The 14,854-nt window shown below is 51.0% G+C and overlaps 1 protein-coding gene across 1 annotated transcript; it reads left to right on the top strand.

Annotated features, from left to right (window-relative positions):
* The first annotated feature begins 1,088 nt into the window (after nt 1-1,088).
* On the top strand, nt 1,089-13,853 carry ACKR2 (atypical chemokine receptor 2). The gene is given in 3 exon segments (XM_022553762.3): nt 1,089-1,178; nt 11,469-12,640; nt 12,642-13,853. Coding segments are annotated over 2 exon segments (1,197 nt in total). The 5' UTR covers nt 1,089-1,178; nt 11,469-11,482; the 3' UTR covers nt 12,681-13,853.
* Nucleotides 13,854-14,854: the final 1,001 nt, after the last annotated feature.

The following is a 14,854-nucleotide window of genomic DNA, read 5'->3' as shown; positions in this document are numbered from 1 at the left end:
CAGAGAAAGGCAAATGTCTGCCTTTGTCCACCTCTCTGGGGACCTTCAGTTCTCATGCCTGTCTGAGGGAGGCACCATCCCCACACCCCCAAAAGATCTGAAAACCACGGCTCAGAGAGGTGAAGCCACCATCTCTCGGTCACACAGCAGGTACATAGCCAGATTCAAGCCCAGCTCTGTGTAACCCAATTGCCAGTGCCTGTAACCACCTGACATTCTATTACTGCTCAATTCAGGTAGGGGCAACGAGCATTCACCAAGCAACTACTGTGTGTCAGGCTGGCAGTGGGGCTGGAGGTGAAGGTGGCTGAGACATTGACCCTGGACCACAGGTGCCATCCTGGTGGAGAGGTACCCTCATACTGCCAAGCATATGGCAGGCAGTGTGTCGCACACACATATTCGTTCATTCAATCTGCTCTTGCCTGGCCCTGGACTCAGGCTGGTGGGTCAGATGTGGCCCTTGCCCTGGGAGCTCGTGACCCAGTAGCGGAGCAGACAAGTGAACAGACAGCTAGCTATGCGGAGATTCATGCCATGATGGGAGTGGCAGGGGGAGTAGGGAAAGGGAAAGAGGGAATATGGTCTAGAAAGCCTAGGAGATGAGAATATCCCTGACACTGTGGGTGGAACAGACACAGCACTGCTTGGAGGGAGTTACGGTCAGAGAAGGAGGGTTGGGGGTGAATGAGGGAGTGGGTAGATACCTCCTGCTGGGGAGGTATCCAGGACCAATGAAGCTGGAGGCTGGGAAGGCCACCTAGATAGGGGACAGGGTAAGCGAAAGCCTGGAAGTCTGGACTGAGACAGTTCATGTTCTTGGCCCAGCTGCAGGGGAATCGTTCCAGAGAAGTGTGGTTGGGGACACATGTTTTCCAAAGTAATTAGAACATCTCTTTGGGGGAGATGTTCTTTCATGGGGGCAGTCATTTGAGCTTGACTCATTTTCAGTGAGGGAAACAGCTTGTGGCTGTGCAGCCGAGGTGGGTCTGGGGCAGGCGCAAAGAGGTACTTTGTTCCAGCCGGAAGGCAGGATGTGTGCAGGAAGCTGTCCAGGGAGGGGAAGAGCTTATGAAGGATCACTCCCACTGCACTTCACTGAGGAAGAAGGACCCAGGCGCTACTGCTCTCCTCCTGGGTGCGAGGTGGGCATCCCTAGGCAAGTGGGGCTGGCTCCGGTAGGTTTCTGAAACTCTCGGAATGGGGTGGGCCCTACACAGGGGCCACAGGTTGAGACTGGATCTAGTGGCCCGGAGAGTGTGGACTGTGTGGGGAGAAGCAGGTGCTAAGCGGGGTGAGTGTGGCGCTCTGTCTCTAGGGAAACTGTTGGAGCAGTTGCCCCAGCAGCTGGGGAGTAAGGTGGTCTGCTGGCCCCTTGCCCCCTTGATTCCGGCTCCGAGAATCTGCTTCGTGGATTCTGGAAATCCCTGAGAGTTGCTACCGACATGGCTGGGTGACCTCAGGCATTCCCTTTCCTCTCTGGGCTGTACTGTGACGGGGACAGATGAGATGGCCTTTAAGGGTCCCCCTCCCAGGGCTGAGGTTCCCAGCACACGTCCACACTCTCTCTTTATGCACCCCCCATCCTCTCTTTTTACCCCCAACTCCTGCCAAGTTCTCAGTCCCTCCATCTGCCCCAAACAGTCCCAGGATCCCCTCTTATTCATCCCAGCTTGAGCCAAGTGTCATTTTAGGGTCTGGAGGGGAACCAATAGTTATGTGCTAGGCACTTATTTAATTATTATAAAAATGCCACCAGGAAGCTTTTTTTTTTTTTTTTGCGGTACGCGGGCCTCTTTCTGTTGTGGCCTCTCCCATTGCGGAGCACAGCCTCCGGACGTGCAGGCTCAGCGGCCACGGCTCACGGGCCCAGCCGCTCCGCGGCATGTGGGATCTTCCCGGACCGGGGCACGAACCCGTGTCCCCTGCATCGGCAGGCAGACCCTCAACCACTGCGCCACCAGGGAAGCCCAGGAAGCATTTTATAGGTGAGAAAACTAAGGCTCAGAGAGGTTAAGTAATTTGCCCAGGGTTACTCAGCCATTAAGAACTGGACCAATCTATAGTCTATTCTTCCATGCTGCACCATGCTGAGTGTACCGCCCTCCCTGGGGGTGGTGGCGGTGGAGCGGGTATTTCATTTTGACCCCAGCATAATGCTGAAATGCAAATGCGAGGAGCTCGAGTAGCGAAATTTTGGGCAACAACGAGAGAGGCCCCAAAAAAGGCAAAAATAATTCAGGAAAGATGTGAAAATCTTCAGCAGCAGCTCCTTGAAGAGTCGGGCTCTAAAAGTGCTTAGTTTTTATTAATTGAAACAAACTTTGGGAGGAGGGGTTGCTCTTATGATTTCATCAATGTCACAAGCATCTCTGTTTCCTGGTAAGAGCCAGGAAACCTAGAGTAGTGTGGGGTCCCGGGGAGTGGGGAGTGGGCGGGCCTTACGGATCCCAGGGAGTAGGAGGCAGCATGTCTATCAGGAGGCTGCAAGGGGCCCCCTGCCTGGTGGGGACCGGACAAGGCCACTTTCTTCCAGCCAGGCTCTGTGACTCCACAAACCTAGGGAAGGTTAGTGCAGGAGATGGGGGCTCTGGGCATGAAAAAGGCAAGATACACCAATATGTTCCCAAGGGTTATTTTGGAGGGAGGTAAGTTTATGGGGAGATTTTTAGCCTCTTTTCTATTTTTTTTCTTGTATTTTCACATTTTACATTGAGCATATATTACTTTTGTAATCAGGAAAAATACATGTTAAAAAAGTAAAAAGGGGGCTTCCCTGGTGGCGCAGTGGTTGAGAGTCCGCCTGCTGATGCAGGGGACACGGGTTCGTGCCCTGGTCCGGGAAGATCCCACATGCCTCGGAGTGGCTGGGCCCGTGAGCCGTGGCCGCTGAGCCTGTGCGTCCGGAGCCTGTTGGTCTGCAACGGGAGAGGCCACAGCAGTGAGAGGCCCGCGTACCGCAAAAAAAAAAAAGTAAAAAGGGAGAGTGTGTGCAGTGGTCCAGGACTCAGTGATCAGGGCTCTAGGGTCAGCTCTGCCTGGTTTGTGGTGAGGCCCTGAGCTTCCTGTGAAACCGGGGAGGGGACACCTGCTCCTCTCCTCACAGGGAAGCCAGGAAGACTTGCAAGGACCAGGGTATAAAAGAGCCTCATGTTAATGTCAGGACTGGTTTGTATTGTTTGCATTGTGTTTTATCATCACAAGGAATCCAAATGCCGTGCTTCCCAAGGGGGACGGTGCAGGAGGCAGCTGTCGGTCCTGTGAGTCTGCGAACGCTCACAGCAGCTCACAGTGTGTGGTTCAAGGCTCCAGATCTAGAGCCGACTGGTGGGACTTGATTTCTAATCCTGCAGTACACTTGCTGTGTGTCCTTGGGCATGTTACTCCCCCTCTCTGAGCCTCAGTTCCTCACTTGTAAAATGGGAATAACAATAGTGCTTGTCTCAAAAGGTCATTGTGAGAGCAGTAAGTACCTTAACACATATAAAGCTTGGCGGGCAAGTGGGGGAGCGGCGAGGGGAGGGACCACAACTCACTTGTTATTTTCTTTGAGAGGCAATGTAATTTAGTGTTTAAGAGCATGGACTCGGGGGAATTCTCTGGCGGTCCAGTGGTTAAGACTGTGCTTTCACTGCTGAGGGCATGGTTTTAACTCCTGGTCAGGGAACTAAGCCATGCTGCATGGTGGAAAAAAGGAAATGGACTCTGGGTTTTAGTTCCTGGTCTGCTACTCACTTGCTCTTGGGCCAGTTCCCTAATCTGTGTGCCTCAGTGTTCTCAGCTAGAAAATGGGACTAGTGATATGTTTAATTTCTATAAGGTAAACATGAGGATTAAATAATATATGTGAAGCTCCTTGTCCCTGCACCCAGCACACTGTCAGGGCTCCATGGTGTTAGCCATTATAATAACTGCACCACATTTAATCCCACGAAATCCTTTGCTGTAGTATTATTTATTTTATGATGAGAAAACAGCCTCGTGGAATTCAAGGGTTTAGGATGGAAGCCCTGACTTTGTCTTGGGGCTGCATGAAGGTTTAAGCCCAAGAGCATCCCAAATTGAGCAGTGGAGCAGAGACCCATCTCTGCCCCCTGAGTTGGTCATTCCTGAATTCTCTCCCTGCATGCCATTCCCATGGCCCTGGACCTCTTTCCTCCTGTCCTTGTGTGGCTCCCCGTTCCTTTTCCTGTTTTCTATTCACTTACCATCAGTCCCACAACCAGCCTTCCATTCAAGCATCCTGAGCAATGGCAGCCTGGTCTCCTGTCACTCTCCATCTCTAGTCCCCAACCTTCACCCCTATCTTTTAATGAGCTAGCCTAGACTCTGGGCCTAGGTTCAAATTCCAGCTCTGCTACTTACTAGCTATGTGCCTTTGGGCAAGCTCCCTAGCCCCTCTATGACTCAGTTTCCTCACAGGTAAAATAGAGGTAATAACTATCCACCTCAGAGTGTTATTGCAAAGATGAAATGAATTAATGCATGTAAGGTTCTGCGAACAGAGCCTGGCCCATAGGAAGTGCTATGTAAGTGGTGGGTATTGTTGTTGTTATTGTTATACATACAGTAGAGTTTAATATCTTGTGTTTTCCCAAACCCAGTAGGAAGAAAAGAGAGATCCCAATGCTGTTACCAGGTCCCCCACCTGTGCCCCAACAGAGCACTTTCCACAGCCCGACACTGTGGTCGGAGTGTCAATCACTTCACAACTCCTGCCTCAACTTTTCCAGCCACAGCTGGGCCAGGAATACAGGATGGGAATGCTAGAATTATAGGCAGAGAGGGGGGCCCATCACTAGCTGAGCCAGGTTGGAGTCCAGGCCTTGGGACTCTGTCTCCACCCTAGTCCTCCCAAAGCAGTCAGGGGAGCCTTCTGAGGGAGGGAGCAGGGGGTGGCCACAGGGAGGCTTGCGCCAGCTGGAAGTGGCCTTGAACTTGGCTCAAGTGGAAACAGTGGGGGCTCTGGGCCGGTCACACTCCATGGTCACGGGCTCCCAAGACTGCTGAGGCAGAGCTTGCCCAAGCTGAGGAAATAACTCACAGAAGGAGGGTCTTGGCTCAGCTGTGTGCAGGGCACCAGTGTGGGAGGGAGAAAATCAGGCCAGGGAAAAAGGAGGCGAGAGAAGAAGGGAGGGAGAGGGTGATTGTGCTGATTAATTGCATGGTCATTTGTTGAGTGCCTCTCAGATGTCAGCCCTGTGCCGGGGAGTTCCAACGCCTGGGAATCCCCAGTCTAGCAGAGGAGGCAAGTGATCCTCAAAAGGTGACTCTGTTTCTGGGAGGTGGATTTGAGGCTGAGGAGTGACCTTTTTTTTTTTTTTTTTTGCGGTACGCGGGCCTCTCACTGTTGTGGCCTCTCCCGTTGCGGAGCACAGGCCCCGGACGTGCAGGCCCAGCGGCCACAACTCACAGGCCCAGCCGCTCCGCGGCATGTGGGATCTTCCCAGACCGGGGCACGAACCCGTGTCCCCTGCATCGGCAGGCGGACCCTCAACCACTGCGCCGCCAGGGAAGCCCAGGAGTGACCTTCTGTGAGTGCTTGGGGGGCTGGGGCAGGGGGTTCACCAGGCCAGTGGCCCAGGTAGCCTCCTGGGAGGGGAGGATTGAGATTGCATTTTAAAGGATATAAATCTTTTTCCAAGGAAGCCAGCAAAATTATCGTCCACTGAAAGTGATCTCAAATGTTATTCTTTGTTTTATGTTACAGAAGCCGGTGTGGCCTCTTAGGGTCCTGTTTGATCTTGTGTATTCACTGGTCTCAGCTGCATTGTGGGTAGCGCACTCAGCATGGGGGTGCTGTGGTCAACTGGGAGGGGACCTACACGTGACCCTGTCCGCAAGGCCTCTCGGCTGGGGAGGAGGGCCGCTATGGGGTTGATGTGAAAGGTGTAAAAGGGAAGGTGGTGGGTGACAGCAAGACAGGCAGGTTTGGTCATGCTCCATGGGATCCTGATCAGAGGTATGCTGCTAAAGGTTTAACAGCCGATTCTCAGCAACGGTGGGGAAGCTCCAGTTTATAGCATTTGCCTTGGTGTAAATATCCCCACCATGATCAATTTCAGGCTGCTGATTTATCACTGAATGTGGAATTGGTTAATCCCATGATTGCTTGTTGAATGCCTCCCGGATGTTGCATTACTGGCTCTCGCCAGCCGGTAGGAGACAGCCTCAGCATATGGCTGACTTTGAGTCTTCTCTGCCATCCATTGATGAGGCCAGAAGTCCCACTATCAGAGGCTCATCCTTCAAATTCAAGTTTGGTTCATGTTGAAAAGGGGAGCTGGGGGAAAAGGGCCAGTTCTGTTACTGAGTCCAAGCTTGTACTGCTCCCTTGCACGACAGGGGACGAGGCGTTGGGCAAGGAATAGCGACTTTATTCAGAAAGCCAGCAGGCCGATAAGATGGGGGACCCGTGTCCCAAAGAATCATCTTACCTGAGTTATTAGAATTCAGGCTTCTTTTCTACTAAAAGGGAAGCGGGGTGTGGCTGGTTGTTGCAGACCTCTTGGTACCAGCCAGACCTCGGTGGGGATGTGATGATCCTTTGTTCCTGCAGCTGACCACGTGGGACTGGTCAGATGTTCCCGTAAACCTTCAACAGACAAACGTTATTTTTTGTTCTGCAAATTTTTATCTCTATATGAATGAAAAGTGTTACACCTTTAATGGTCAAGCTTGGGAGGCAGAGTCTTGAGAAAGGGTTATTATGTATATTTCAGGCTGTAAGCATCATTCTTTTACTGTTGGATGAGACAAAGGTACAGAGCCTGCATGGCTAAGCCCAGGCAACAGAGCCAATGTGGAGTCAGGTTTGTTCTTCTCTGTTACAGTTCTACCTTGTATTGTTAGGGCCATCCAATCCTGGGCCCATCATTTGCTGATCTTAAGCTGTGGGCAATTGGGCTTCACCTCTCCAAGCCTCAGTTTCCTTATCTGGAAAATGGGGATCATAATGGTACTGCTTATCAGAACTATGGTGAAGATTAAATGAGAAGGAGCTCAACTAACATAGCTACCTTCCTGTCTAGATGGACGTAGCAGTATCCTCTCTCTTATTGCCTCAACTTTGACTTCTCTGAGAGGCCTGGGGAGGGGAGGCCTGGATCCTCAGGAGAAGACATTGATCTCCAGCCAGATTCTTGCTAAGTTAAAGCTGGAGCCAGCCCAGGCCAGCAGCCTCAGGATGATGTTACTGCCCCAGAGACAAGCTGTAGTTTGCCCTTGTGCCCTTGGCTTCATTGTACGGGAAGCTCAGCTGACCTTGCCCTTGCTGTCCCTGCTCCCTTCAGCCTCCTCTCTACCTAGTTGTCCGGATTCCCCAGAGGTTCTACTCCAGAGCTTCATTCGGGATTGCCTTACTATCTGTGAAGATGTGAATAACTGACACTGCAATCCATTCCTCTCAAGGTGTTTCTGGGTAAGCCAAATAAATGAATTCCAGTATTAAGGAAAAGTGAAAAAACAAAAAAAGGGAAAACAGAACAGGGCTAGAGGGACTATTAGGGGTGGGGTAACAGAGACCTGAAGGGCAGTCAAACATGGGGTTTGTGGCTCAGTGCAGCCGTACAGAGATGACTCACTGTGTGCTTTGCACAAGTAGTTCTCTTTCTTTGAGTCTCTGTTTCCCCATCTGTAAGTTGGAGGAGGTGGACACCATGCACTCTCACTCCCTCAGTGTGAGATGCGGAGGGCACAAAGGGTCACAGGAAGTGACCCTATTGCCACTGTGTCAAATTAACACAAAGTCAGTGGCTTAAGGCAACACACATTTATTATCTTAAAATTCTAGAGATCAAAAGTCTAAAATGGGTCAGCCCAGCTGCATTCCTTCCGGAGGCTCAGGGGAGGATTAGTTCCCTGCCTCTTCTAGCCTTTAGAGGCTGCCTGCATCCATTGTCCTGCAACCACATCCCTCTGACCTCTGTTTCCACCGTCACATTTCCTTCTCTGATTCAGATACTCCTGCCTTCCTTATAAAGGACCTTGTGAGTACAGTGGCCCCACCGGGATAATCCAGGGTACTCTCCCTAGCTCAGGATCCTTAATTACTTCTGTCAAGTCCCTTTTGATATGTAAGGTAACATATCCACAGGCTTCAGGGATTAGGATATGGATATTTTGGGGAGGCTACTCTGTTGACCTGTAGGGAGACTACGTTTCCCAAGGAGGCTCCATAAAGCCTTGGGGGCATTAATGGTGGAATCTACCAAGGCTGGACCAGCCAATGAGGGCAAAACCTGGGCAAACAAGACCTCCTGAGCTCAAATCACACCTCTCTCAGGTGGCCCCTTTTGAAAACTGCTATAGACAGGGCAGAACAGAGGCCGAGAATGAGATGAGACCAGGGACAGGGCACTGTTTCTGAGTCTGAAGACCTGGGGCTCAGATGCGCTCAGCCAGTGACTTCCTGCATGATTGTGGAGAAGTTACTTTGCTCCTGGGTTAAGTGGGGCTGACAGTTCCTTCCTGGTTTGCCTTCCAGGACTACCAGAGTTGACATGAAAGTGCCTGGGCAATTGTCATGTGCATATGACACATGTTGGTTGCTGTTGTCATCATTGTTGGTATTATTGATGAAAGTGATGGGAGGGGCTGGTGGCCCCAGAGGTCCAGAGAATGTGGAAAGATTCCCAAGGTGAACGATCAGGAGGCCAGAGGCCCCGAGAGGGAAAAGAACGGAGTGTTCCAGGTGAAGGGAGCCTTGTAAAGGTGACCTGGTCCAGCCTGGGGCCTGCTGACTTCTGGCTTTGATCTTCTGGCTTTGATCAAAGCAATTATCAGACTTGGTTGTTTGCTAAAGCAAAAGCCAGAGACTTTCAGAAGCCAGGTCAGGATCAAGGTCAGTGCTAACAGACTAGAAGAGCTGGTATTTAATTAGTGGTAACTCCTGACTAATAAGCCCTAATCAGGCCCAAGTGCAGAAGGGCACTCCCTCCTCCCAATGCCAGCAGCTCATGGACTCCCAAACCAGCCATGTGCTGGGAGTGGGGGTGGGTGCCTATACTGGTGCCCAGGAAAGAGGGGCTCAGGGACAGGAGAGCCCAGATGCACAGGAGGGGTGTGAAGGACGGAGAAAGGAAGGCACAGGGCCAAGTTCTCAAGGCCAGTCAGGAGCAGAGCCCAGCCCTAGTTAAAGCCGCCCAGGCTGAGGTCTTGGGGTGGGGTTAGGACATCTGTGTTTCCCCAACATCTGGCCCAGAAGCCAGTTGACAGGAGCCCAAGGGTGGGGCAGAGGCTCAAGAAGTAGGAGGACTCCAGGGCTCTCCTGAGAGAGGTTCTGCCTCAGCAGAATTGCATATTTCCATCACAGGGTCACGGTGTCATGGATACTAGAAGGTCCTCAGCTGAGGACCTGAGTCAACATTTCTTTCAAAATTCTACCTGGAAAAAAAAAACAGACTAAACTTCTACTGGGAGGGAAAGGACTGGAGAAAATGTTTGCAATATATATGTAAAAAGCTAAAATCCTTACTATATAAAACCTCTTATAAAATGAGAATCCCACCCATTAAAACAGTAAATCATGCACAGAAGACATACATACAAAATAATACATTCAGTGTATTAACAGTTCAACCTCATCTGAATCAAGGAATAAAAACTAAAATACAGAGGTACAAGGTGGAGTTGATTTGTATTTCTGGGTTTGTGGCCCATTATCATCACCAGCCAACAGGTCTTATTCTGGTGGCTGTGCATGATTGCCTGCTTGGGCCACAACTTCTCTTTTTATCTCTTTCCTCTCTCCTCCCCAAACCCTCTTCCCCATTGGTGAACAATCTAATGTGCTGAACATGAAGTCTCTCTCCTTTTAGAACACAGAACAGGATTGAGCATAATCCTTGGTTCATGACACGTTTCTCACTGGTTCATGTGAGGCTCTCTTTTTAAAATTATGTTTAATAATACAATTAAAACCTGGGAGACTGCTGCCCAGAGAGAACTCGACCATGGACAGTGACCTGCCCCATCCCATGTCTCTGGCTTCTCCTGCCCAGGCAGCCACCATCTTCAGTCTTGTGCCTATCTTTCCCCTGTCTTTTATCTCTTTGAGCTCCTTCACAGCATATATTCATATACTTCCTGAGGTGGTGGTGGTTTTATATATATATATATATATATATATATATATATATATATATATATATATATGTTTCATTTGTCTTAATTTTATTAAAAAGAGTATCATGTAAATATTTTTATCATGTATGTATTTTTACGGAACCTGGAGATAGCAGTAAAGAGGTAGAGACACACAGGGTGATGATGAGGGTTGGGGGGAAGGGGTCTGTGATGTCTCCCACGTCTCACTCTTAGGTGACCGAATAGCTGGTGGAGCTCTTCAGTTAGATAGACAAGGGAGAGGAGAAGAGGCTGGTCTGGAAGATGATGAACTCAGCTCTGGGCAAAGCAATAATTTAAGCAAATGTTTATTGAGTGCCTCCTATGTTCTGGGCATTCTTCATAGAGCTCGAAATGCTCTGCCTGAATTATAACATTTAAGCCTCACAAGAACCCCACGAAAAGGCACTATAATTAATAGCATGTTAAAGATGGGGAAACTGAGGGATTAGTAGGTTTAGTTCTGAGTCTGTCGACATGCTGGTTCACACCTTTCTGCTGCAAACCTAGAAATAGTGGCTAAAATATTTTTAAAATATTAAATATTTATAAATGAAGATATTGACATAAAACTAAATATGTATAAATAAAATATTTTTAAAATAACCAAAGGAAGGGAAATCCTCAAGTGAGAGAAGTAAAGAGAGTTCAAAGCCAGAGTAGGCACACTAGGTATTTATAGAAAAAGCAAGCCCCACTGAAGAGAAGCTCTCATTAAAAAGAAAAAATTATAAGCCACACAAAGAAGAATAATTTCAAGCCACACGTGAGGAAGAGTATGTACACAATAAATAAGTGAATTGGTATCCCTAAATAATAAAGAAAAACATGAAAGACATTATCAGTCTTCATAAATGATGAGGGGGAAAATAAAGAAGAGAAACCATCATGAAAGAAGTGAGTACTGGGCTTCCCTGGTGGTGCAGTGGTTGAGAGTCCGCCTGCCGATGCAGGGGACACGGGTTCGTGCCCCGGTCCGGGAGGATCCCACATGCCGCGGAGCAGCTGGGCCTGTGAGCCATGGCCGCTGAGCCTGCGCGTCCGGAGCCTGTGCTCCGCAACGGGAGAGGCCGCAACAGTGAGAGGCCTGCGTACCAAAAAATAAAAATAAAAAAAAAGAAGTGAGTACTGTGAGAACATCTGAGGTTAAGTCAGCTACCCAAGGTGACATAACTATTAAGTGGTAGCCTTGGGCTCCTCATCCTTGTTCCCGTACTTGCTAGCCTATGGGTTACTGGCGTGAATGCGAAGAGTCTATTGGACACCCCAGAGCACTGGCTAAAGTGGGTTTGGAGAGAGGGTGGATTTGTCTCCTGTTGCTCACACTGCTCTCTGGCCCACAGAGCTCCAGCACTGGATGTGTCCTCCCGCCATGGCCGCCACCGCCTCTCCTCTGCCACCTAGCACCAAGGTGGCCAGTTCTGAGAACAGCAGCTCCTTCTATGACTATGAGTACTTCCTGGGCGACGCGGCCTTCATGCTCTGCAGGAAGGACGAGGTGCTGTCGTTTGGCAGAGTCTTTCTGCCACTCTTCTATGGCCTGATCTTTGTGCTGGGCCTGGGCGGGAACCTCCTTCTCCTAGTGGTCTTGCTCCGGTATGTGCCTCGAAGGCGGATGACCGAGATCTATCTGCTGAACCTGGCCATCTCCAACCTCCTGTTTCTGGTGACGCTGCCCTTTTGGGGCATCTCTGTGGCCTGGCATTGGGTCTTTGGGAGTTTCTTATGCAAGGTGGTGAGCACCCTCTACACCATTAACATCTACAGTGGCATCTTCTTCATTAGCTGCATGAGCCTCGACAAGTACCTGGAGATTGTTTGCGCTCAGCCCCACCACCGGCTGAGGACCCGGGCCAAGAGCCTGCTCCTTGCAGCTGTCGTGTGGGCTGTGGCCCTGGCTGTCTCCATCCCCGACATGGTCTTTGTGAGGACGCATGAAAACGCCCCAGGCGTGTGGGACTGCTTTGCGGATTTTGGGGGGCATGGGACCATCTGGAAGCTCTTCCTCCGCTTCCAGCAGAACCTCCTGGGGTTTCTCCTCCCCCTGCTTGCCATGATCTTCTTCTATTCCCGCATTGGCTCCGTCCTGGCCAGGCTGAGGCCCCCAGGCCAGAGCCGGGCTCTGAGGATGGCCATAGGCCTGGTGGTGGCCTTCTTTGTGCTGTGGTTCCCGTACAACGTCACCTTGTTCCTGCACTCGCTGCTGGACCTGCAAGTCTTTGGGGACTGCAAGGTCAGCCAGCACCTGGACTATGCGCTGCAGGTGACAGAGAGCATCGCCTTCCTCCACTGCTGCTTCACCCCCGTCCTCTATGCGTTTTCCAGCCGCCGCTTCCGCCAGTACCTCAAGGCTTTCCTGGCCACTGTGCTCAGACGACACCAGGCTCCTTACCTTGCCCAGGCCCCACCGTCCAGCTATTCTGAGAGTAGTAGGCTCAGTGGCCAAGAAGATATAACTGGCATGAATGACCTCGGGGAGAGGCAGGCTGAGGACTCCCCCAACAAGGGGGACACAAGGAAAAATTCAGCCTGAGTGGCCACACCACAGTCCATGAGAGCAGATGGGACCCAGCTCAGCTGTGCATCCACCAAAGTCCTCCCTTCAGAGGTCTCAGTGACCATGTTGCTAAACCAGTCAGTTCTTGGTCCTCAGCCATCAGCAGCGTTCACTGTCTCCTGTCTTCTCCCTCCTCTTTCTCCACTGCCTTCCAGGACTCCATACTCGCTGGCCTGAATGGCTGCCGTAGTTTCCCAGCTGACCTCTGTGCTTCCTATCCTCGTGCTCTCATCCAATCTACACCCAGCAACCAGAGTAACCACAACACCCTCAGCCATCTCTCCCATCCCCCTCAGAGTAGCCCGAGGCCTGCCACCCACCAGACTTCCGCCTTCCCTGTGGCTCAGCTGGGGGAATATTACTGCAAGACTGTTTGCTATCACAGCCTTGAAGGTGGATCCAGGGTCTGGCAGTCAGGAGGGGCTGGAGGTGCTCCACACATGGGAGTCTGCGGGTGGGGGGCAGAGTGAACACGTGTTCCTGGTGGTCCAGGAGCATCTGCCTCCCTCTGCCTCCCACACCCCCTCTCAGGAGGCCTCAGGGCTCCCTAGACCCTGCACTATCAAGTCCAGAACGTTTGTCCAATTTAAGCCTGGAGCTTTCACAATTAGAATCCCATACACCGTTCCACGCTTGTACTCCTTCACCTCCCTTTTCATTTCCTGGTTGCCACACCCATTGTTCTTTCCTGCACGTTCCAGTCTTTGCTTTTGTGCTTTCCGGCTCCCTTATGGAACAGGGATCATTTTCCAGCCAGTTATCCCCTCACCCTTGTCATGTAACTGAATCCTACTTGCCCTGGGAAACCACTCCGGGGTCACTTTGCCCTGTGCTTAGGGTGGAGGTTGGGTAGAGCATGGGTCTTTGATCAGTGATGACCTTATGTTTCCCTGGCACAGTGATTCATTTATGGATGGACACATGACCCAGGCAGAGCTTGTGAAATGTAACGTGACTAGAGCATGCTAGAACAGAGGCATGAAACTGAAGCCAAGGGGATGTGAGGTCTGGAGCTGCTCCTTCATTGGCTCGAACTTCAGAAGGTGAGGTGACAGCAGTGAGTGAGCAGATCCTGGGGGCAGCGCTCGAGCCCTAGAATCAAGGCACGGCTGAAGCTCATCCCAAGCCTGGACTTGACAGTGACACGAACCAATAAATTCCTTTCCAGTTTGGGGTGGTGGTGTTTTGTTACTTGCGATCTAAGGATTCCTGACGGATATGCCCTGCCTGGGTGCTTCACGTCTCCCATGGTCAGCATCCTTCCTGCCCACTGACACGTCCACTGAGAAGCCTTTCACCAGGGAGCCCCTGGCCTACAGTGCCATCTCTCTTTCCTGAGCTTCTGAAGCATCACTGCTTTCTCCTACCTCCCAGAGCCACGTGGCACAACCTGCCATGTCCTGCCATGTCTGTCCTGCAAAACCCGGCACAGAGCCTCTGTGTAGTGCTCAGAGGGAAACCTTTAGATGGATAGAATGGAGACCAGGAGGACATACGGCTGGGTGAACGTAAGCTCCAGGGGAACAGGGACTCTGCCTGGTGTAAAATCTGCATCCCCCATGCTTCAGTCAGTGCTGGGAATGTAGTAGGTGCTCACTACCTTTTTTTTTTTTTTTTTTTTTTTTGAATGAATAGCTGGATGGATAGAGAATTGAGCAGGTGGTCAGTATCCTGCCCACTCTTTCTTCTCTTCCCCTGAGCTTGGATGGTCTGGTCACAGCACATGTGCCATGAGCAGGGCTGTCCCTGGATGTTGCCTGAGTTGACCTGGCTGATTTTTCCCACTGTGTCTCAGCTCTGGTGCCTCTGGTTCTCTCTCCCCAAGGCCCCAGATTCCCCACTCTCAGGAAGGACTGTGAGCCCACTCAATCCCCTGGGAAATGAAGATCCTCTGGATATGAAGGTGGTGGTTTGTTTGAGGATGTGGTGGTGACGTTCTATTTTAGAGCTCTTGAAATCTTGCCCGACAGGGGACCTCAGTCCTGCCCACATGGCAGCCTGACTGGTGAGATACAGCCTGAGCCGTACTGGTAGGATCTAGGTTCCCAGAGTCTCTGACTTGGGTGCCCATGACACACAGATGGGATGGGACAAGGTATGCCAGGCAAGGGACACCCAGCAGGGCTTGTCACCAGCATTGGTGGATTTGCGTGTGTGCGTGTGGGTGGTCTG

This window comes from Delphinapterus leucas, chromosome 10 (genome assembly GCF_059928025.1).
Source record: "Delphinapterus leucas isolate spDelLeu-1000000601 "Yukka" chromosome 10, BTC_Dleu_Yukka2, whole genome shotgun sequence".
Lineage (NCBI taxonomy): Eukaryota > Metazoa > Chordata > Mammalia > Artiodactyla > Monodontidae > Delphinapterus > Delphinapterus leucas.
This window is presented reverse-complemented; position numbering and strand designations above follow the sequence as displayed.